Genomic DNA, 24636 nt, shown 5'->3' on the forward strand with positions numbered 1-24636 from the left:
CCACCTAACTAATAACTCCCTCTCAACTTCCGTTCGCCTCGTCCGATCACACTTTTCGTAACGCCCTCGTCACACATTCACCAGTTTACTTCCCAAGTCAAGCGTGCGTCAATATGCTTTACTCCAAAAAGGTGTATACTATTTTGGATATAAAAAGAAATAATTATAATTATTTATTTGTCTACTTTATAAGTGATATAAGTCGAGCTATACCCTTTTTGTGATTTTAACACGGGCATTATCAGAAAAAAACAAAATAACAAATTTTGTGGTCTCAGTCATGTTCTTCTATCCGCTACTGTTACGGAAATAATTTGAAGTGATATAATTCTGTTAAAAGATTCGTGAAAATTAATATTTTTCAAGTTATGCCCATTTGTCATTAATCAGCCACTCGTATGTTATTCAAGATTATTTTTCGTGCTTTGTAATTTAAATTCTGTTGTATTGATTTTTTCAATATTGTAAACTGGCCCGGTGGATCGTAATGTGTGAGTGACAAAAAAATCTATAGGATTATATATTTTGTTTTGTCTGTGGAAAACTGTGCTATGATCATTATTAGAAGAATCTGGAATTTATACAAAGACAAGTGTAAAGTGATTTAACTGTACAAGTATCATTTCTAACACTTTTAGTACAACTCAATTTTTTTAGTTTTTTTTTTTTGTAAATTACTTTCGAAATGAAATATTTACCAATAAAAACTAAAATCTATATAAAAAGAGAATGTTTTACTCTACAAAAGATGGTACTCCAGTAGCCTGCTTACTTTACAAACGAGAATTTTTGTAACCTTGTTTTTACTCTCCTGTAAAATGATGATTGCTGTGTGGTTACGGCATTAAAGAATGTAGCCACCCCCTCAATAGTTATAGATATTAATCAATGTACGGTTTTGAGCGTTTTCGAACGTGTTCATGGGTGCGATAACATCGCGACACTAATTACTTAGTTGCTTCGAATGCGATTCAATATAATCAATGATATAGACGTATTTGTATGCAGCGATACATTACTTTATAAAGTCGAAGTTATTAAGCTGTACGTAAAATGAAGAATAATTTGACTTCGAAATAGCGTGCAATACAATGTCGTACTGATTTGTGTCGTGTAAATTATATTTAAGCTGCGTGGCTGCGGCAATAAAGAATATAGTGCTCTTCCCGTGGGTGCTGTATGCGACGGCTAAGGGATAACACAGTTCCACTACCACCTTGGAACTTAAAAAACCGACCGATGGCGGGATAATCATCCTACTGCTGGCTCTGAAATACACAAGCCGAAGACGGCAGCAGCATCTTCGGTGCGACAAAGCCAGCCCTGCGGTCACCAACCCGCCTACCCAGCGTGGTAACTATGGGCAACAAACATGAGTTCACGCCATTTTTGGCGTGAACTTGTGGAGGCCTATGTCCAGTAGTGGACTACGAAAAGCTGATGTGATTGATGTGATGAAAATGATGATTTTCGACTTGTATCACTTTTCACAGGAGGCACAGATTTGTATTGTCAAGGCAATACAAATCTTTACTCGTTTAACTTTAATCCACGTCGAGATCGCAATGAGGATTTTAGCCCGTTTATGTGTATGTTCATCTGTTCCGTGACAACTCGAAATTAATCTTTGAGGAAGTTTCTTTTTAACGAGTCATGATCATCGGCCTACATATAACCTTCAGAATTTATCACTGATAATCCTATCCAAAGGACGAAATTAGTTTTTACTATATTGTACTATTATTGTATTTTATATGTGTGCATGTGACTATAGCTTGCAATAGTGTCGAATCATCGGAAACTTATAATTGCCAACAACAAACATTATAAATATCCCATTTATCAATCATGGAGTAAGTAAGACCTAGTTCAAAAAGTAATATTCAGTAGGCTATGTGCTACAGCTATATTTTTTTACACCTAATTGCCTATATTATACTAAAGTAAGATATGTCACAGAGCCAGACGCAGTGTTCGACAACTTCCCCCAGTGCCCTCACTCGCCGCGTTCGCACGTTCGATCTGTATCTTCCGACCCGCAAGTCACGCCCGAAGGTAAGATTTACAACATGAAACCCAGGCGCTATATCCAAAAAAACAAAATGATTAGAAGACAATAGTTACATTAGGCATGCGAATATCGTCTTCTTTAAATAATTTTAATGAATTTGGGCTATGGAATAAATGGAATGAAGGTATCGTAGGCAATTTTTTAAAAATGGCCCGTCCGTTAATTACGCTACTCTCGAAAGGGGGGACGTATTTATTTTTCGTTGAATTCACGATTTTTAAACCAAAAAAAACAAACAAACAACAAACATCCTGTAACCTGGACGCCTGTCTATAAATTTATATCAAGATACATAATATTTTGACAATTTCTATTTACTTTCTACTTATTTAGATATAAAAATACACGTGATGTTTGCGATGTTTGCGATGTAAGGCGTCAAAGGGGTTAAGTTTGAATCCTCGCCAAATATCACCCAAGAGGAGGTAGGGGGCTAAAAAGTTGCTATAACAGTCACGTTATTAATAGATGACCCCAAATATGTCTCAATGTCTTTTAGAACACGTAGTCTTTCTCGTGCTATTTTCACGTAATTTTTTAAGTACAAGTACACTTAAAAGTTAAACAAGACTGAATCAATTAAAGATAAAATGAAAAAAGTGCACATAATATTTTGAATCGGACCTTTACTCTGTCATAAAAAATATGAATATTCTCAATTTGAAATTCACAGGTGAAACCGATAATTACCCGTCCCTACCAGTGATAGTCACGGGTGAAGCGGAACAGGAACCGGAAGCGGAGCCCGAAGCGCCGCCAGCAGAGATGCCAGTCGCTGACGTCATTAAATCCATGGTACACTTCCTAGCGAGTCGGCCGACTCATATGCCGCTTTGGCAGTATGAGGACATCACTGCCAAAGGTAGACAAAGAAAATTATTATTTTTATTTTTTATTTTTGATTCAGCCTGTAACACCCCACCGCTGGACATAGGCCTCGTTCTCCATGTAGGAGAAGGATCGAAGCTTAATTGACCACCCTACTCCATTGCGAATAGACGGATATATCCCCTACTACGAGTAACGATCGCTTTCTGACGTTTATGATAACAACCGGGACTGACAGGTTACGTGCTCTCCGAGGCGCGATGGGTATACCCACATAGATATTATTTACTGGAATTGTGTAATAGAAAAATTTCTTTGATGTATTATTTTAATTTGTTATACCAGTGTGGAGTCTCCGCAGCTGTCAACAGATGGCGACACTGCTACGTCATGCGTTACGAATATTTCGAGAATCTCTTCCCCACGCCCTAATATCGGAGCGATGGGCCCAAACAGCCTTGCAACTCGGACTATCGTGCCCGTCTAGGCATTACGCTGGAAGATCTTTGCAGGTGAAATATTATAACCTCTATTTGTAATATTTATCATAATCATATATAGTAAACTGATAATTTCGAGATTTTTCTTTATAGGTATTCCGTTTCATCGGCGTAGCTATGACTGGAAGGATGGTATCAGATATCCTGTCTCGTCTTGTTGAAACTGTTGCGGAACAAGGCGAAGACATGCAGGGTTACGTCACAGAACTCCTCCTAACCCTGGAGGCGGCTGTGGACTCCCTAGAATCGAACTTTAGACCGCTGGACTACATGCGTGACATATTCAAGAGCACTCCGAATTTGAACAATAAGGATGGTGGGCAGCAACCTAATGGCAATGTTTATGCGGCAGGTTAGTTTATCTAAAATTTTTATGGCTTTGGTCCAAAAGAAACCATGCAAAATCGTGGGAAACAGTAACGGTGAACAATGGTGCTGAGAGTGACATTTTATCGCGCAACGTCTCTTGCGCACCTTTCACTCTGGAATCATGTATACTTGCATCACAAAAGACGACTGGTCGTGCTCACATTTTATAGAAATCGGGATTTGATGTGTCTTTAATAATATTTTTTTAGGTAAAAGATCGCCAGGAGTCTGTGTTGGTTGCGTTAGTAACCACACCCGCAGTACGAGCTACTCGGTCTCATACTGCGTGCGTAAGAGCAACGCGCCGCCTTCCACAGAGAAACAACCGCACGGTAAATAATACAAAGCAATGAATAATAATTCATCTAATTTTAGTTAAAAAAAAAGCTTAAAAAACAAAAAAAAAAGTAAAATAAGTTTTTTTTTTTTTAATGATTGCTGGAAACTTAATTATAGTAATGATATTGTTGATTGGTTTTAATTATTTTGGTACAGAGCCTCGGGCTAGACCATGCGAATCGACAAAAGGCGTATGTTCGAATTTATGTCGCTCCCGTTCCGCACAATCTTTGAAACTTTTGGGCGATACTGCAACACAGGTTTGTGTATTGTGCAAATATTGTTACCTTGGTAAATTTAAATAGTATTGTAATTGTCGATTGTTAAAATTCTTTAAATAAAAAAAAATTATAATTATAAAGCATTATATGATAATGCATATTAACAATAGAAATATGAAGATGTCAATTGAACTCTACATGTAAAGGTAAAAAAAAATGTTATTATTCTATATATATTGGCAATCATACGTTCAGCTTTTTCATATGTAGAACAAATTTGTAGATGCCTGAAGAATATCTATTATAAGATTTAAATGTCGCATGAATTTACAATTGGTATTTTAATTGGCACCTTACGTCGACTTCCCTGATAACTCAACAATAATATCTATTTTTTACATTTATAACAGGATGACAAGCTAACGATCCTGGCAACGCTGTTTTGGGTCGGAGCGTCTCTCCTCGAATCCGACTACGAACACGAGTTCCTACTGGGAGTAAGATTGCTATCCCGGGTCATGGCTCGGCTACCCTTGGACCGTCCGGACGCAAGAGAGCGACTGGATCGCACTCAGGCCCATGGGACCCACGGCCCTTCGTCGCTACACTCATTATTGCTTAAGGTTGGTCCTTTTGAGCAGGAGAGTCCTTTTTTTTATTGAAAATAATATTTTTAATCTACAAACATTTCAATCAGACGTATATTTTATGATTTAGAGTGTTAAAAATATTTAAGTTATTGTACACCAGAGAAAATATCAATTACAAAAATAAGAATAAATACAAAAGGCGGCCTTATCGCAAAATGCATCTCTCCGGGCCACCGCTGGTTGAAAACTAAAAATAACAATTTTGAAAGGACACTGCAACAAAATGAGAGGCTGTAAATGAACATAAAACATTAGTAAACTTTATACTAAAATGATATACAACGTGTTGTCGAACTGGCGTCCTTCCATTTGATCGCGATATCAGAATCAATATTATAACTTAATAAAGCAACTAACTTGGTCTAACGCTTTGATAAAAATAATAATATTTATTATATAATAAATATTATTTATACAATTACCGTCATATGTACGTTGGTGTCGCGTCAATCTCCGAGTCACCCGAGTTTAACATGAAGTCGGTTATTTGTAGCCTCTTATAACCCTTATCTTCACAACATTTTATTTCAAACTAGCTGCCCAGACCGACTTCGTTCTGTCAAAAGTTAATTTGTTTTTAATTTTTTTTTTTTGTTCCCTATTCTTCCATGGCCCTTCCGTGGGCCTTAAGGAATATACAAAAAATAATTACAGCTATGGTATGCCTTTGTGTATCTCTATATGGCTGTATACGGTAGGGCGCCAGTTTGATAACACATTGTATGCATGTCGTGCCATAAATATTTATATTAAACAAATATTATGACTTAAAATAATGACAAAACGAATATTTTGTTTTCTTTCAGGGTTGCACCCACCCAAATACATATGAACCGGTAGTGGGCGTGATGGTAGACATGATCCCACTGCTGGAGTTGCCGGTCATAGACCCCACGCAATCGCTCGCCTTCCCTATGACCGTGGTCGCTTTATTACCTTACATGCTGTTGCACTATGAAGAAGCCAACGAATTGTGCGTACGCGCCGCCTGTCATATTGCACAGGTAGGTTGTGTTTAAACATTTTGGTGTTAATTTTTATAATCTATATTTTTACGAATAAAATATGTGTGATGATTTATCGTTATGTCATTCATTTTATCTCCTTCCTGTCTTCCGTCTGCCTTACATATTTACAAACATAAATATAAATTGTAATAAGTAAACGTTAAAATGCATGTTACTAGAACGAAGCACCGTAACAATATGTACGAAATATAAAATAAGTTGTAATTTAAAAAAAAAAACTAAAACTAATATATAACAATAGATTTATTTACCCAAAATTGACTGGTGAAAGTTAATATAGTTTCACTCGGACTTGTTTGACCTGTGTATATATTATCTGTTGTACCCAGTTTACGTCAGAGAAGAGCAAGAAGCTGGAGAACCTTGGAACGGTGATGACGCTGTACTCGAGACGCACATTTAGTAAGGAAAGTTTCCAGTGGACAAAGTGCGTGGTCAAGTACTTATGGGATACCTACTCTCATCTCTCGCTTCAGATGCTGGCTTTTCTCGTCGAGGTTCTCGAGAAGGTACGGCGTTTAAGATAAATCTGGTTTTTACATTAATTTGACCTAGATGAGAAGGTCTGGATACGATGCCGCGAAAGTATGTGTATGTGAATAAAAAGTCAATTGTCTTGTTAGTAGACTATAAATACACAATCATGTATGTGTGTAATGTATATAAGACCAGTATTAGCGCGTGATGCTGTGTGCATGTTCTCGTAAATAAGCAGTTTAGATTAGTGTTCCAGTCGCGCTGCAGATGTCATACGAACGAGACGTATTCTGGTAGCTCAGTCTCTTGGGCGAGTAGTTTCTAAAAATAAAGTAAGAAGTTAATATACAAAAGTGTAGTATTGCCTCAAGAAAATATCATATTTAATTAGTAGGTCTTATGTAAATATATATATATATATATATATATATATATATATATATATATATATATATATATATATATATGTAACTCCGATCACTCACACGCAGTCGTTCGCAAACATAGAAACGCCAAGATTTCTTGACCTACATGTGCACAAATTACGCTCGCATAAACTGACGTGTCAATATCATCTGATTCCTCAGGGCGCCGTGAATCTCCAACTGCCCGTACTGTCCATACTCCACTGTATGCTTTACTACGTGGAACTGAACGCACCCGCAGCACAACCGGTCAACGCTGACCTACTACGAGCGGTGGCCAAGTTCATCGACGTTAGTGTTTAACATTTATCTGTACCAATATCATAAAACTAAAGTGTTTTTGAACGAGTTGAAAAAAATAATTACATTAAAAAAAAGACATTATTATATTTAATTTTTAAAGGTGGTCTGGAAAATATCCTCAACTCAAAAAATTAATTTTACGTTGTATATCAAAATGGAATAAAACAAAAAAAAAATATCAATCTCTGTCACGCTTGTAAAGTCGATCGCATGCGTGACAAATTGAATTTTAGTTAGCATTCGTTAAATTCATAATGTACACGTGAAACATGTCACCGTTCCCGGAGAATAAAATGACGATAGCTTTTAAAACTGGGTTATTTTGTATGTATGTTTGCGGGTTGTATATTAGAATAATTAAAATAAGTCATCGTTTTGAGACTTTTTTATATCACCAGTTCGGCAAACAAGCGTACCGCTCACCTGCTGGTAAGAGATTACCGTAGCTTATAGACGCCTGCAACATCAAAAGCATCGCAAGCGCGTTGCCGACCCAATCCCCAATCCCCGGGAGCTCTGGTCACCTTACTCACCAACAGGAGCACAATACTGCTTGAAAACAGTGTTATGTAGCTGTAATCTTCTGTAAGGTCGAGGTACTACCCCAGTCGGGCTGCTCCAGATTTTGAGCGCGACATTCCTGCTGTGCCCTACCTCAGTTAAACTGACTATAAATAATATCCATTATCATTTTATTCTACTGATTTTTAGGGTGCAAGTGATAACGTTAATACTTAAATATCGTCTTATTCCATAAAATGATAGAATAATAACTGCATTTATCATTAACTAATCGGAATATTTTTACTAGAACATAATTGTTTGACTGTTTGTCATACTAACAATTAAGAATTACATTTCGATAATGTAATATTAAAATTTTCTTCTCATAACATTTTGTAACTTCGTGTAATAACTATATAAAAATTCCAAAAAAATTGAACAAATGTATTTATTACCTATCCTAAAAATGGCATAACACTAAAACTAAGATATTGGCAGTTATCATTTCAACTGTCCCTACGTATAATATCGAAATTGAATAAAGGCACTTTACATTTTTTCTCTGAATGATTTGTTAAGTATCGATATTGAGTATAAGCTCATGAAAAATGTGATTTTATGTGTATTTTATAGCATTTTCTCTTTTTTTCTTTAAAAAAAATATACATAAAAAGTAGTTTTTTCGTGCAATAAAAAAAAATAGAAAATTTTCAGTTTCGATACTGTACGTAGGGACAGTCGATTTTATTCTGCGGGTATGGCAATGTTTTGTTTATGTTACTATAATTTAATTATTTACAGTAATGTTTGTATATTGTGTCTCTTTTACATATATCCGGTCCACAGCAAGATGGAAACAACTACAAAGAGGCGATGAAAATCTTGAAATTAGTTGTGACACGTTGCTCCACCCTCGTGGTACCGCCGCACTGGGACCACGCTTCCTCTGTACTGGATACCGACTTACACGGGAAAAAGGTATGTAGTGTGTTTATATGTCGAATCCAGTTCATCATCATCATTCCAGCCTATTGCAGTCCACTGCTGGACATAGGCCTCCACAAGTTCGCGCCAAAAATTCGTGAACTCATGTGTGTTGCCCATAGTCACCACGCTGGGCAGGCGGGTTGGTGACCGCAGGGCTGGCTTTGTCGCACCGAAAACGCTGCTGCCCGTTTTCGGCCTGTGTATTTCAAAGCCAGCAGTTGGATGGTTATCCCGCCACCGGTCGGCTTTTTAAGTTCCAAGGTAGCAGTGGAACCTTGTTACCCCTTAGTCGCCTCTTACGACACCCACGGGAAGAGAGGGGGTGGCTAAATTCTTTGGTGCCGTAGCCACACAGCACAAAAAAAAATGAATCGAATCCAGTTAATAGTTTTATATGTACTTAAAAACTACTAGCTGGGGTATTTTTATTGTGATATATACGCCGATAAAGTTTTTTAAAACCTATAATCAAATTTGAAAATAAAAATACCAAACTGCGCCGCCATGGTCTTAACAAATTAAAATTCTTGGCCATGTTTCAAATTATTGTGACTTATTATACGAAATAACGGCACGGTATAATGTATAATGGAAATGACACAATTATTAAAGTGCTCTGCTTCGATTTATGAAATAATTTCTCCAAATGCATCACTGTATATTAGTTTTGTAATTTACTATTTACAAAATACCAGTATCGGTTATAGTTAAAGTAAGAAAGATTTTTATTTAATTAAACTTATTCTGTTGCACAGGAGCTTCCGGGTCGGACGATGGATTTCACTTTCGATCTATCCCAGACGCCGGTGATTGGTCGCAAATATTTGCCCAAAAGTGGGAGCCATCCCGCCACTGGACCAAGTTCGCTCTCTAACGCATCTAGTTCTACTCCTGACAAAGGTATAATTTATTAACGATTCATGCGGTTTTATATGCAGTTTTTTTTTTTCGTTTTTTTAGTCGTAGCGGGTTTTTTAATATGTTTAATAAGATTGGAAATTTTATGAAGAATTTTTAAATACTACTGACCGACATATTTTCGTTAGATAATATCGAAAAGTATTTTTTTTCTTCAAATCCTGGAATGGTTAGAATTTAAATTTTTGAAAATTACAATGAAATAATATTGCTTTCAAGTGCTGCTGTGTTCATCTGGTGAATGTTGACACTCGAAGTATGTTCTCGATTTTGCGATCGTCCACATATTATAGAAAATCTCCTATCTATATGTATACTAATAACTCTCTTTTCGTTTTATTTATTTTAAGTGTATTTGTTATTAAAACATAATTTAATTTTGAATATTAATTTATTTCTGAAATAAATGATTATTATTGTTATTATTATTATTATTATACTTGGTCGAGTTGAGAAACGTCGTTCTCGTTTGAAAGCGAAACGCTTAAAGGCCTTCTACACGGTTGGGATCGACCGCCGACCATCGTGCCCTTGGTCGGGTTGATATAAAAATGGACAGCGTGGAAAACGGTTGACCCGAACAATATTTGTTTGATGTCAACGGCCTTGGTTGGTGATTTACCATGTCTTTGGGATATTGGATTTGATTTATACAAAGAAAAGAACCAAAAAAAAAACTTCACTTCACTTTAGTAGAAAAGAGTTATTGCCAAACCCACCTTATGTCGCTTTAGAAGACAAGGAGCCATTGCTTGAAATACCAGAGAGGAACTGACAAGTCGAGTCAACCACTGACCGTGTAGAATGATGTTTTTTTTTATATCACTAGTTCGGCAAACAGGCGTAAGTCTCATTTGCTGGTAAGAGATTACCGTAGCTTATAGACGCCTGTAACATCAAAAGCATCGAAAGCGTGTTGCCGACCCAATCCCCCCCCCCCCCCCCCCGGCAGCTCTGGTCACCTTACTCACCAACAGGAACACAATAGTGCTTGAAAACCGTATTATTTAGCTGTGGTCTTCTATAAGGTCGAGGTACTACCCCAGTCGGGCTGATCCATATTTTGAGCGGGAAATTCCTGCTGTGCCCTACCTCAGTTGAATATGAATGAATACAAAAATCGGTTGAGCCGACCGAGAACGCGACGGTCGGTGTGTAAGGTCCTCTAAAGTGTGCGGTCGGGCAGGCTCGTCGTCGGGCTCGGCGGCGACGGTGGTGGGCGCGGAGGCGGGCGCGGGCGCGCCGCACTGCGCCGCCTCGCCGCGCCGCTCGCTGTCGCTGTCGCCCGCGGACGTGGCGTCCGGCTGGAAGCGGCCCTGGATGTCGCAGGCGAGTCGAGCTTCGTGCATATTATAGCCTGCACTTTGAGCTGGACAATTCTTCTATACGCTTCAGCTTGTAATATCCCACTACTGGGCATAGGCCTCTTTCCCCATAGGAGAAGGATCAGACCTTAATCCACCGCGCTGTTCCAATGCGGGTTGGCGGATATATTCCCTACTATGAGTAACGATCGCTATCAGGTGTACATGATAACAACCGGGATCGACGGCTTAACGTGCTCTCCGAGACACGGTGGGGAGACCCAAAAGAACTGCACAAACACCCAGACCACGGCAAACACCTGTATGACCAATACAAATGTTTGTCATGTGTGGAGATCGAACCCGCAACCCCCAGCGCAACAGGTACAATCCATGGCTGTAATCGTTGCGCCAACGCGGCGTCTTCCATATCCATACAAAATTTCGTTAAAATAGCCCAGCGGTTTCAGAGATTTATATATGTTATATATAAAATTCTCGTGTCGTGTGTTTGTAGTTAAAATCTTCCAAAACGGCTCGATCGATTCTCGTGAAATTTTGTATGCATATCGGGTAGGTCTGAGAATCGAACGACATCTATTTTTCATACCCCTAAATGTTAAGGGTAGTCCACACCTATTTTTTTTTTAGATAAATTATTTATTTTTTATTATGATTTGGCGTTGACAAATACATACAACCCTAAATTTTCACCCTTCTACCACCAACCCTTATTTTTAAATAGCGTTAAGCGGCAAGACAACGTTTGCCGAGTCAACTAGTATATGTATATTATTGACTTTAAGCAAAGGTAAAGTTATCTCTGAAAGATATCTATAACAGTCAAACCATGGTCATGATGAGAAAGTGTTTTATACAGCGAAAAAAAGTACAAGAAATATTATCTTAGAAAAGAAAAAAAAAACTACTAGCAATTAACATATTTGGATTATTTTATTTGACATTATTAGATAGCATAGATCAGTCACACCTGACATTGGAGTCTGTCATATACACACAACTACAGATTAAGTATGTACTTTTTTGTTAGTAGATGTAAATTCGAACAAAAGAAAGTTGAGCCTTAAAAAAGTAGTATTATCAACATTAGAACGTGTGTTTAATCTGTATTAGATCACAGATTAAATACGTATTTTATTATATATATATATATAGACGTTTAATCTGATATATGAAAGCAGGGCCTTAAAAGATTTAAAAATTTCATTAAGTGTTTCGGTAAACCATTGATATACCTAATTCTAAGCCAATTTAATGAAACGCCCAAATTCAAAATTATGTTTAATGTACCAGTACAAACTAACATTGTAAAAACAAAATTTGATACTAAATTTTATTTAACAGTTCTTTGTGAAACCATTTTTACTTTTTATAATACCTTGCAGTACTTCTACCTATCGTTTATGTCCTGCATGTCACAGTAATCTTCGAGAATCTCATATAAGAAAAACTATTAAGTTTTTTATATAATTGTATAAACTAAAAGCTTAATCCACAGAGTCGCGTTCGTGAATGCCTCGTCAATCTCCTAACAACGTGCGGCCAACGAGTGGGTCTACCGAAAAGTCCATCTGTAAGCAAACATTTATACTACATTATTGTTATGTAAATTTTTATATAATAAAAAACAATATATATATTAGAAAAGTGATAATTGTACAGAGCATGATGTGTGTACTTAGTCCCCGTGCGCCCGCGACGATGTACACTATACAAAATGACGATAACGTATATAATAAGTGATGTTTCTATCCATGGCTGCGTATAGGACGATTTAATTACTACTTTATGTTCGAAGGTAACGGTAATACTGTTTTAACATACGCTTCCGCACGCTAACGGGTACAGATTCGTACCGACCTCACGTCGTATCACAGACACCTGAGTGTCGGGACACGGTCGACTGTACTATGGCTTTACGCTTGTCATCATGTACCGAGCTGTCTTATCACTCTGTGTCGTACTGGGTGTTCGCTAAACGATACAAATCCTCTATTACCACACTTATTTTACCAAGGTTTGCATATGATAGCATAAAAGATTTGACTGTAAGGTGCAGTTAAAAACAGAATTAACTTAAAATTAGCCAATTACAGATGGTTCTCTAGACCCAGACACTTAAATATTGATTATGCGATAATGCGTATTTATCTATTTTAAATTTAATGTCCCATACAACAAAATAATTTTAATTTTGTATTTTTATAGACTTACATCTGTATATGCACTGTTTTAAAATTTTGTAGAAGAAAAAATGTGATATATACCCAAAATAATACATAAAATTTTCCATTGTATAAGCAAAATATTATTATTAAATTACAATTAAATTTCAATAATATACTAAAAAAAAAAATAATTGTACTGTAAATTGTAAACATTCATACTTCTACTAACTAACGTGTACTTGTACTAATAATAGTGTTACACCCAGTACGTTACTCACAATTTTTATTTTTGTCTTCGTAAACTGTACCGTATCATCATTTGCTATAGTTGCTTCAGTATACATCATCAAGCAAAGCTACATCCCATAGGTCTTGAAATGTTTCGTAAGTATAGAATAGAGTACCAAACATACTGTGTTTGATTTATTCAATAAATTGTGATAACCTTCCTACAAGCTAAAACATTTACTTAGTATAAATATATTCACGTGGCACAAAATTTAAACACACAGGTTACTATGAGATAAGTTGCACACATAACGAAATGAACTTTGAAATTAACACGATTAAAAGCAAAAGAATTAATCACGATATATTATACTTATGACGAGTTTATTAATAAACGCCGATATTTAGATAATTTTGTTTTTTTTTCCTTTTATTTTGATTATTTTGTTTGTGAAATAGTACAGTTGTGAATAAAAGAGTGTTTGATACATTTTTCGAGTATTAGACTTTATAAAGGTTTATTGTAGTCATACTTTAGTTTCAATCGGTTTAAATTTTAGATTATTAATATATGCTCATATAGTGTTACTAATTTAGTGTTCCATGTTGCTTATTATATATTGTCAAAAATATCGCGTTTATTGATGAAGTGGTATGAACACTACGCCTATATTGATAGTTTATTTTTGCCTTAACGCATAAGGCAAAAATAAACTATATATTACAATTCTTCAAAATCAGGGTAAAGAGCTTTGAGTTGTCGTTGTTGTTTCACATATAGTTTAAAAAATTCGTATATTTATGGCCAATGATATCGTGCCAATGAAAGTGCGAAGTATAATTTTATCGGAGACGTTCTATCGTTAAACGAAAAATCGTTCAAAAGACAATTTTACGTATATCCGTTCGATATACCAAAGAGCACCGCTTTGTAACGATAATGTCCGCCAGGTGATCTTCAGTCAGAGCTCGGAGTTGTTAGAGCGCGAGTCGTCGATGGCGTCGTCACTGGAGGAAGTTTCTGGAACGCCAGGCAACGAGCCGTCCGGAGGCGCGCCGCCCACTGACCACTTCGGTGTCTTCAAAGATTTCGACTTCTTGGAGTACGAGAGTGAGAGCATAGAGGTCAGTGTGATGATAATCTAACTTGGAAAATATTTAAGTTGATTTTTGTTAACGTCCATGTTTCATTTTGTTATTCTATTATGTACCTAATGTAGTTAATTTCTGAAGATTTTAGACCTAAAATAAGACGAATGTAAAATAATTATTTATTTAATAGTAATTTATACTTGGAATATATTTGAGCTAATTTTGTATTGTTTAGTATATTTTGAATGGTCATATTATTTATTTGTAATAGTTGTAATTGGTTATTATATTTAGTGAGTAACATTGTGTAATAATAATTTTCTATGTTGTCGTATCTTAGGGCGAGAGCTCGGACAATTTCAACTGGGGTGTCCGCCGTCGACTACTGAGTGAGGAACGAGAAGAGGGCGGAGCTCCTGAACGCAGCCCTCCGCCGCAACGGAGTAGGCCGCTGGAACACAGTGACCACGCGCACCACACTAAGACTGTGAGTCCCAAGCTCCTTATCCGTGGCTTCTGACCTCAGGATTATAGCTTCTACCGTCAAATGCCATGGTCATGGTCAACTACTTTTTTGAGGAAAATAGTTCATTAAGGTAGGTCACCTAGGAGCGGAGCAGTAGTCAAGGTTATCTGAGTAGGCAAAGGTAATGTAAATACATATGAAACAGCGGTATAAATAAAAGTTGCCTTACGAACACAAAAATATGATATAATATGTAACAGAAAATGTACGAATAAATATTCCGTATATCCTGCCCACACCAAAGAGAAGAAACTAAGAAAAGAAACAGATTAAAAAATATATTTGTATGTGTATGCGTATGAATTATTGAATTTATCATACACTATTTTTATTCAACCTTAGTAATATTGTACACTTCCTATCCGTCACTACTGTATCGTGTCCTGTGCCCAAAGGTTATCTGGAAGAAATCGCTCTTCAGCGATAAGATCGCCTTTGTGCATTTTTTTTTAGTCACTTTTGTTTGTTTATATTTTGGTGTACAATAAAGAATATATTATTATTAATATATACAATAAATTAAAGCTACTCCAAAATATTAATTTTTATATTGAACGTAGGGTCAAGAGGACTCCTCGGACGAGGAAGGTGGTTGGGAGGAAGGCGCGCGCGGGGAGGGGGGAGACGGTGATGCGGGCTCTGCGCACGAGTTGGCTTTGCGGGCTCGTGCGCACTCGCTCTCTAGCGCGTCTAGTGGAGAGCCTGACGGTGAAATATTTGACTTTACATAAAATTTGTGTTAATATCTACAGATTTTTGCCGTCGTAATCCTGTACAATATATCACAATTTATAAATAATAGTAGACATAAAAGTGTAGTCTAGGATCTGAATAATACATTTTATATTAAAATTCTTCACACTTTTAAGTGCTATTCCAGCATTTTGGTGAACGTGCAATTAAGCTATTCAATAAATAAATACGTCTTCAAACTACATGACATGTGCCTGTAACTGAACTGAACGATATAACTGCTTCACATTCACGTGGTCTGCGGCGAAGGCGAGCTGAACTCATCTAACTGACGTGTGTGCGGTGCAGCCGAGCGCGGCGACGTGACGCCGGTGCCGGGCGCCGTGTTGTCCGCGAGCTCCGCGGGCGCGGCGGTGCGTGACGCGTGGCGCTCGTCTGTGGCGGCGCTGCTGAGGCACGCCGCGCACTCGCCGCCGCTCGCGCTGGTGCACCGCCTGCACACCGTGCTCAAGGTACCACCCACCACCACCACTAGCGTATCACTACCCCTGCTACCGCCTACCACTACGGCATAGATTATTGAAGTAAAACTTCTTTAAACGAGCTTGCCTTGGGGAAGTGAGCTGGTGAATGCGTGACGAGAGCGTTACGAAAAGTGTGATCGGGCGAGGCGAACGGAAGTTGAGAGGGAGAGATGAGTTAGTGAAGATAAAAAGAGAGAGAGAGTTACGTTTCGTAAGTTTTGCTTCAGTCGCGTGATACAAAAGTACACTCATTTTTTTTATGTACTCGTACAATAAAGAATATACTGATATTTTATTATTCGTATTCTCTCCTTAGTCGTTCACTCCTGACAGAGTGGTCGTGGTTGACGACGATTCATAGGCTAAAGCAGCCCCCGCTATACACCTTCACTTGATGCGGTTTTCAGCGTCTCGAGAACTCTGGACTATGGAGGTCTGTGTCGCAGCTTTGATAAGGTCTGTCCAACGCGTAGGTGATCGATCGCGTGACCGCTTGCCCTCTACCTGCCTTTGGACAACGAGTCGCTCTACGGATTGTTCGTTACGAACAACGTTTCCGAAATATTTCAGGATTCGAGTTTGCACAGTCGACGACAATCTCTGCTTGATTTTTAATTCCTCTAGGATGGAAACATTGGTCCCAAACGCTGTTCAAGAGATCCGCAGCAGTCGCCGCCAGCACCACATCTCGAGTGCGTCGGTCTTTGAGTCTAACCGTCCACGTTTCTGCGCCATAAAGAAATATCGGGAAGATTAAGCTTCTCATTAGGCGGACTTTCGTGGCTTTGGTGATATTATGGTTGCACCAGACTCTTTTCAACTTGCCAACGGCAGATCTTGTAATAGCACATCTCCTTCGAATCTCGTCTTCGTATCCTCCGGTGTTTGCAATAGTGGGACCAAGGTACACATAAGATTGGACAACCTCACAGTTGCCAATCATAGAGATGTCAGGATGGTTTAGTTCAGCTCGATCCACTATATCATCTTGGTCTTATCTCTGTTGACCGTAAGTCCAAAGGAGAGCTTGTTGTCTTTAGAAGTGTCAGCAGGTGTTCCATGTCCTCTTTTGTTTGAGCGAGAAGAGTAGTATCATCGGCATACCTCAAGTTAGATATTTTTCTACCTCCCACTGAAATTCCCTTGTCCCATTTTTCCAGAACAATTCTCATAATACACTCCGTATAGAAGTTGAACAGGAGTGAAGAGAGTATGCACCCCTGACGAACGCCAGCTTGTGTATGAAAACTTTCCGAGTCAACGTCGTCTATTCGAACAGTTGCAGTTCCGTTCTCGTAAAGTCGACGTATGAGACGAACCAAGTGGATAGGTACTCCCATTTGAGTGAGTACATCCCATAATATATGCCATTTCACGGCGTCAAAGGTTTTGTGAAAGTCGACAAAACAGATGTAGAGTGGGATGTTAAACTCTCTAGAGTTTTCGATTATTTGTCTAAGAATTAGGATCTGCTTTCTTTTTCCTCGTCTCTTGACAAATCCCGCTTGCTCGATAGCTATTTCGGAATTCAGGAAAGCTTGCAGTCTGGTATTGATGATATGAAGGAGGACCTTGCTGGCGTGCGAAATCAAGGCTATAAGCCAGTAGTTGCCACACTTCTTCGTTGATCCCTTTTTGTGCAGTGGTATGAACACGGAGTGTGCCCAATCTCGAGGCTACTTCTTTGTTTCCCAGATGCGGTTGCAGATAATGTGCATAATATCAACTCCATATTCACCCATCGCTTCAAAAGACCTCTATTGGAATGGTGTCAGCTCTCACAGCCCTACTCCTCTTCAGGTGACCAATTGCGGATCGAACTTCACTTTTCAGGATTGATGGTTCCTTAGCATTTTGTGAAAGTGTACTGTTGTTACACGATAGTGTTATGCTGCTATCACTAAAAAGTTCCTTGCAATATTCCCTCCACACACCCACAACACCCCTGATCTCTGTCACCGTTACTCCACTTAAATCCTCGACAGCCCAGGTTTTAGGTTTGAATTGACGAGTTATGGCTTGAATCTTCTTAAATAAATCTTTACTTTCGTGACGCTCTGCGTCTTTTTCCAACTCCAGGCTGTTGTTGAGCTGATGAGAAGATTGGATCTGCGCACTCATCGAATTCAATTCCTGGACAGGTGACCCACTGGCCTTCATTTCACGGCGGCGCTCTACTAGATGCCAGGCATCGTCTGACATCCAGTGTTGGTGTTTACCTTTAGTTAGAGTAGGCTGTGACGAACCTACAGTATTTTTTATGTACTCTTTTGCGGACTGCCAGAGTGAGTTGGGGTCATCATCAAGCGCTAGTGCCCTCCATGTAATGTTATCGTCCGCCAGTTGGTTCCTAAAAGACGTGTGGTCCACTACCTCAAGTTTTTTGTTAGTTTTACGAGGTATGGAGTTGCGTAACTTGAGTTTGAGGTTGCATACGAGAAGTTGGTGATTAGATTGACAGTCGGCTCCGGGTAATGTGTGTGCGTTCATAATTGAGATTCAACATCTAGATCTTATCAATATGTAGTCAATCTGATTCTGATGTTTTCCGTCAGGGGACGTCCAAGTGTATAGTCTTCTGCGGTGTTGCTAAAATACTGTGTTCATAATGGTAAAATTGTTGCGGGCTGCGAACTGGAGCAATCTGTCCCCTCGAGCATTCCTTTGGCCGAGACCATAGTTGCACACAATATTTCGCAAGCCCACATCCATCCGCGTGTCACCCACTTTCGCGTTAAAATCGCCAAGTATGATCAGTAGTTCTCTACTTGGTATTGTTGCTATTGAAGATTCAATGTCATTGTAGAACTTTTCTACGTCTTCATCTTTCACCGCGCTAGTGGGTGTATACACCTGTAAAATATTCAGCGGGATAGGAGATGCATCGATCTTCATAGTTATAATCTATTGCTGACAGGGTTATAGCCTAAGACCGCTTTAGTCCATTGTTTAGGAATTGCAATGGCCACTCCAGCGTAGCTACTGGAATCATCTCCTGAATAATAGATTGTATGCTTATCCAAGTCTCGGTGGCCGCTACTCTTCCAGTGAGTCTCGCTTAGACCGGTAATGATGGTGTCGCATCGCTGGAGCTCATAATCCAAGATGTGTAATTTACCCACATCAAGGAGTCCACGTACGTTCCAAGTGCCTATACGCGTATTCTTGCGCAATTGGATTGTTTTATTCTTCCAGTCGTATGTTTTCCGGGGGATGTCTGGTTGCCTACATTCCCTCGGCTGGTAGCTAATTTCACTCTGTGAGTCCCGGAAAACCCAGAGCGCCGGTCGCTACGCGGATCGTCAGGCAAACGTACTTTTTTTATTGTATTCATCATCACTCAACTCTCGTGGGAATCCATAATGTAGTAGTATCCCGTTGCTTTCTACATCGCGGTACTACAAACTCGATATCCGTAGAAATCTGTCAGTGAACCAATTCAGAACATATTGTTCCTGCGCCTCACCACAGTACTGATGGCTACCGCTGCCTTCCATCAGGATCCAGGTTCTACTCCCCTGTGACTCGCCTCCTCCGTTGGTTGGACCGTACCGACAATTGTTGTCTCCGCTCTTTTCCACCGTTGAGGTCTTCGCCCGTAACCCTGGGCACGGGATCCGCGATATACCCCGCAGAACTGGGTCCCTGCTGAACTTCGCCATCTACACACTCCGGCCTACTGAAGTGTAAGATGCCCATCCCCGCGACAAGGACGCGCCAGACAGGAATTGCTCAAGTGGAGCGCAGAGAAGATGACTCTGCCTTCCAAGGAGCCGGGTTCGTGGATGTGTATGTACCCACACCCAAGAGTATAGTAAGAATAGTTATTCGTATTACTGATTGATTGATTCGGCCTGTATGTCCCACTGCTGAACGAATGGCCTGGGAATTCTTTCTCCATGTAGAAGAAACGAAGTTACTACTATGAGAGTTGGAGTATATGCACATAGAGTAACGATTAGTATCAACTGTATGATAACAACTTTCGTTTCCTTTTTTTTCTTTTTTGTTTCATTATTGTCATTCATACTTATTTGGCCACTTGACTAGCCCGGTGGTACAGTAGTATTGGCCCTACTTTCTGAACCGAGGGTTGTAAACCCTGTGTCCGAATCTGAGTGTATTATTTATATTTATTGCTATGTATAGTTTTGTTATGTATGCAAAAAAAAATTGATATATCAGTCCTCTGTTATACGGAAGCATTAAGTTGCTTACCTCAGGAATAGACCACCGTGTGTGTTAAAGATGTTTGTATATTTCTGTATTTGACATTTCGTCAATATGTCACAGAGATATTACAAAACCCAACACAAGCAATAAAAGCAGTATGTCTAGTGCGAACATGCAGTGAAATATATAAATCAATATTGTAACATATAAAAAAGGAACGTAATCGAATATCAATGTATCAATGTACTTTATCTCGATAATGCGGTATTTGCAATTCAAAGAGAATATTTAACAATAGCAATACAATTTAACAATCCAACCTCCACCTCCCCATCGTAAATATGATCAATTGATTTTAATGTAAAAAATATAAGGAATGTATTTTCGATCAAAGGCCGTATGTAGGTTTGATAGGTTATAATATCGTAAAAAAATGGCGTATTTGCAGAATTTTTAATTATATATTATATATTTACTTTTATCCTCGGCCTTGGTGTCTCCTTACGGCCTATTAAGGCGTAATTAACTTGAACAGGAAAATTAAAAATTCTTGAAGAAATTTTTCAGACGTCCTAATAATAATAAAATGATTGCGTTGTTAGTTCAGCTTTTACAAACTTCTACCGCTTCGTAAAGTCATATAAAACTGATTTGTGCATAATTTGATTTAGAACGATTTTATTTTTTATATTTTAGTAAAACGCTTTCGAAGTCCACCCACTTTTACAGTATTCAATAAATATTCTGTGTTATATTTCTTCGACGAGAAGTGTAAATCACGCGTGCAATGTGTGAATACACAAAAGATTTTCACAATAAAGATATGTTTAATAATAAAATTATTTTTTTTTTTATATTTCTTATGTAATTGCAGTTTATTATTATTATAATTATTATTATAACATTTGTTTTTCTTAAACCATATTTATTTAGGACTTTCCAACTTTTATTAACCTATTTAATTTCATTATTGAGGTTAAATTTTGTACTTTCATTTTACAAATACATTTTAAATTATATCTATGTTATTGATTGATATTTACGCAAATATCTTTAAATTTAAATTTTATTTCGATTTTTTTTTTTTTCATAATTTAGATAAAAGTATTTGCATTATGAAAACTATACAGGACAAAATAAGCCTGTTAAAAATAATTCTACACTAAAAAAAATCTTGCTTCAGCCCATCGCAGTCCACTGCTGGACATAGGCCTCCATAAATTCGCGCCAAAAATGGTACGAACTCATGTGTGTTGCCAATATGGTGACCCACGCTGGGCAAGCGGGTTGGTGACCGCAGGGCTGATTTTGTCCCACCGAAGACGCTACTGCCCGTCTTCGGCCTGCGTATTTCAAAGCCATCAGTTGGATGGGTATCCCACCATCGGTCGGCTTTTTAAGTTCCAAGGTGGTAGTGGAACATTGTTATCCCTTAGTCGCCTCTTACGACACCCACGAGAAGAGAGGGCGTGGCTATTTTCTTACTGCCGTAACCACACTGCAAAAAAATCTATGCATGTTAATTCATTGTAATAATTTATGGATATGTGATACAAAGTAAACTAAATGTGACTCCATCGTAATATAAATTGACAATTAAAATTATCATATTCGACAAACATGTAATTTATATCTCAGGAGGTAACATCGAAGACGATTTCGGTCTGTGGCGAAGGCGCCTTACTATCCGGCTCGGGAGGATCAAGTGGGGCAGGAGAACTCGCCGCGGTATTAGAACGACTTAGTTCGGAGGAACCTGCCTTGTTATGGGTAGGACCTTTAGCGGCAGACTGTGCTAGAGTACGGGACGCTGTCCGGTACGCAGCGCTGGAAATTAACGAGCATCTTGAAACGTACTTCGATAGACGGGAACATGCTTTGGAGGTGAGTGCTTGGATTTTTAACCGACTTCAAAAAAGGAGAAGGTTACTCTATTCGACCATATATATATTTTATGTATCTTCGGGGATAACTTCGTCGTTTATAAACCGATTTAGTGAATTCTTTTTTTTTTGTTGGAAAGGAGATCTGATGATGGGATCCCAGATAAATCGAGGGAGATCCTCAAAAATCTGCATAACTTTTGTATCGTATTTGTAGTGTATCGATTTTGATGATTTTTAATTTAATCGAAAGCCGATGTTTATCATGTGGTCACATTTAAATTTCATCTAGATTTGATTACAACTTTTGGAGTAATCTTTGATAATGCGTATTTACCTGACTATTTTTTCCTCTATCTACGTTGTATTACTTGTCGATGTAATTGAAGTCGGTTTTTTTTTTCGTTTGCCTGCAAACACAATTATTAATATGGAACTGATCAGAAACCAAATGCAATGCAATGTAAATAGAAACTTCAGAAGTAGTTTAAATTGAAATTGTCCATATTTTAAGACCAATAAAGAAAAACCAATTAGCTTCACCCAGTGTTTGTCTGTCATAGACTGTTAGGGACAGAAAGAAAAGACGTCACTATTGAGATTCAAAGTATTCAAAGATTCACGGTAAAATAAACTTAACGATATAATTTTGCAAGATAACTTGATCGGAAAGTAATTAATATTACTTAAACAAGTAGGTACGCTGTAATATATGAAATTATTATAACTAAAGTAATTCAAAGTGCTGCGCAATAATTAGGCATTTCTTCTGTAGACTCTGGAGCTGTCTCGAAACGCAGAGGAAACAGGACGCTGCCTGTACAAGCTTATCTTCCAACTATTACTGCTTCTCGAGACCAACAACAAGATGGTAGTCGCCGTTTACCATGCGGCGCTTGACAATCGGGTAAGTAAAAAGTAAACAAATAATAATATTTAGGGAAATCAACAATGTTACGTTGCTTGGTAACATCGAACGGCTCGCCAGGACTGTCCAAAGTGAGACGGTTTTTTTATTATTTTTTTCCCACTATTGTTTTATTTATACTACTGGCTTGCCGTACACGCGTCTTTCTGTCTTTGCTATGAATATTCCATTTTAACTAGAATGATATGTATACACAATGAAAAAAAATATTGCAGTTATAGAGACTGCCTATAGAAGTGAAAACTTAGAACTTTTAGTATTAAAATTTGAAATTTCCTAATGATTTACGATTATACAATACATAATAATGATCAAACCAAAAAAAACTATTTCAACAATACACACCATATACACATTGACCTACTCGCTGAATCCATTCAGTTTCACTTGTGTATATCTTATAAGCAGCACTAATGTTGCACAATACGTCAGCGTCTAACACGCACGTAGCAGTCACGAGCATGACGGTGACGCGAACCCATAAGATTTTTCCCTACCAAAAAGTGTCCACGAAAAGGTTTTCACATCAAATAGTAGTTTAAGAAGGTTTCCAATTTTCTGGACAACTTACTTTATTAATTGATTCCGTAAGAACCAAGAGTATAAAAAAAAACTTACAAAGGAAAATTAAATCGGTAAAGACGTTTTTTAAGCTAGTTTGTAAAAAAAGGGAAATACGGATTCATTTTTATATGAAACATTTTAACGTTTTTAACGCTCGAAGTTTTGACATTAATTGATCGACATGCTCGCTTGTCCATTTGAACGTAGACGAATATTCAGGACTGACTAATTAATCTCGACACATTATCCGTCGCGTACGTTTACGAAAACTTCTCTTATATCTCACAAAAAATTTAATTAAAGTTGTTTACGCGTCTTGTTTTTAATTTCTATGTCAGTTTTACAATATTCTGTTTTAACGTTTAGAACAAAGAAACCCAATTTCGCATACAAATTATTGTTTCAAGTTTCCTTAGTTGCATTACCAATTAAGTTTTAATAAATCATTCTGGATATCATCGTTAGCTGGACGCACTTTTATAAAAGTATCTCTCATTTGACCCACAATATCTGGATAGCAACAGAGTATTGATTTTTAAACTGCACAGGCGCGCTGCATCAAAAGCACGTTACATGTGTAAACCACCCACAACCACGGGGTGGGGGATGCAGGTAAACTTTTATCCCCCCGTTTGCAATATTCCCGATTACTAGTTGAATGTGCCTTTGATGTTAATTGTTAAGAGCAGGTATTTAATTTGCTTTTCAATTTTCAAGGAAAAACTATTGTTATATTTTACAGGATTTAAATATATAGTTGAGCAAATTTTATTATACCCTGAATATTATTTCCTTTTCGAAGGCGTAATCATGTACATAGTTATAATATATATTCTATTTAAACTTTGGTTGTATGGTAGCTGAAAGTGTGGAAAGGGTCACATACATTCTGATAGAGAAATAGTCTGTTTA

The 24636-nt window shown here is 37.9% G+C and overlaps 1 protein-coding gene across 1 annotated transcript in view; it reads left to right on the plus strand.

The window, feature by feature from the left end:
- The window catches only part of LOC123668479 (protein furry), a 151964-nt gene that overhangs the window by 122878 nt on the left and 4450 nt on the right, over nucleotides 1–24636 (plus strand). The window contains 20 exon segments of the mRNA XM_045602209.1: nucleotides 1960–2055; nucleotides 2745–2933; nucleotides 3245–3411; nucleotides 3493–3751; nucleotides 3978–4100; nucleotides 4264–4367; nucleotides 4739–4951; nucleotides 5785–5982; nucleotides 6336–6515; nucleotides 7071–7199; nucleotides 8562–8693; nucleotides 9458–9602; nucleotides 10807–10949; nucleotides 12444–12518; nucleotides 14293–14466; nucleotides 14774–14920; nucleotides 15520–15697; nucleotides 16001–16164; nucleotides 21988–22233; nucleotides 23008–23139. Coding sequence (XP_045458165.1) covers nucleotides 1960–2055; nucleotides 2745–2933; nucleotides 3245–3411; nucleotides 3493–3751; nucleotides 3978–4100; nucleotides 4264–4367; nucleotides 4739–4951; nucleotides 5785–5982; nucleotides 6336–6515; nucleotides 7071–7199; nucleotides 8562–8693; nucleotides 9458–9602; nucleotides 10807–10949; nucleotides 12444–12518; nucleotides 14293–14466; nucleotides 14774–14920; nucleotides 15520–15697; nucleotides 16001–16164; nucleotides 21988–22233; nucleotides 23008–23139 — 3194 coding nt within the window.

Source organism: Melitaea cinxia, chromosome Z (assembly GCF_905220565.1).
Source record: "Melitaea cinxia chromosome Z, ilMelCinx1.1, whole genome shotgun sequence".
Lineage (NCBI taxonomy): Eukaryota > Metazoa > Arthropoda > Insecta > Lepidoptera > Nymphalidae > Melitaea > Melitaea cinxia.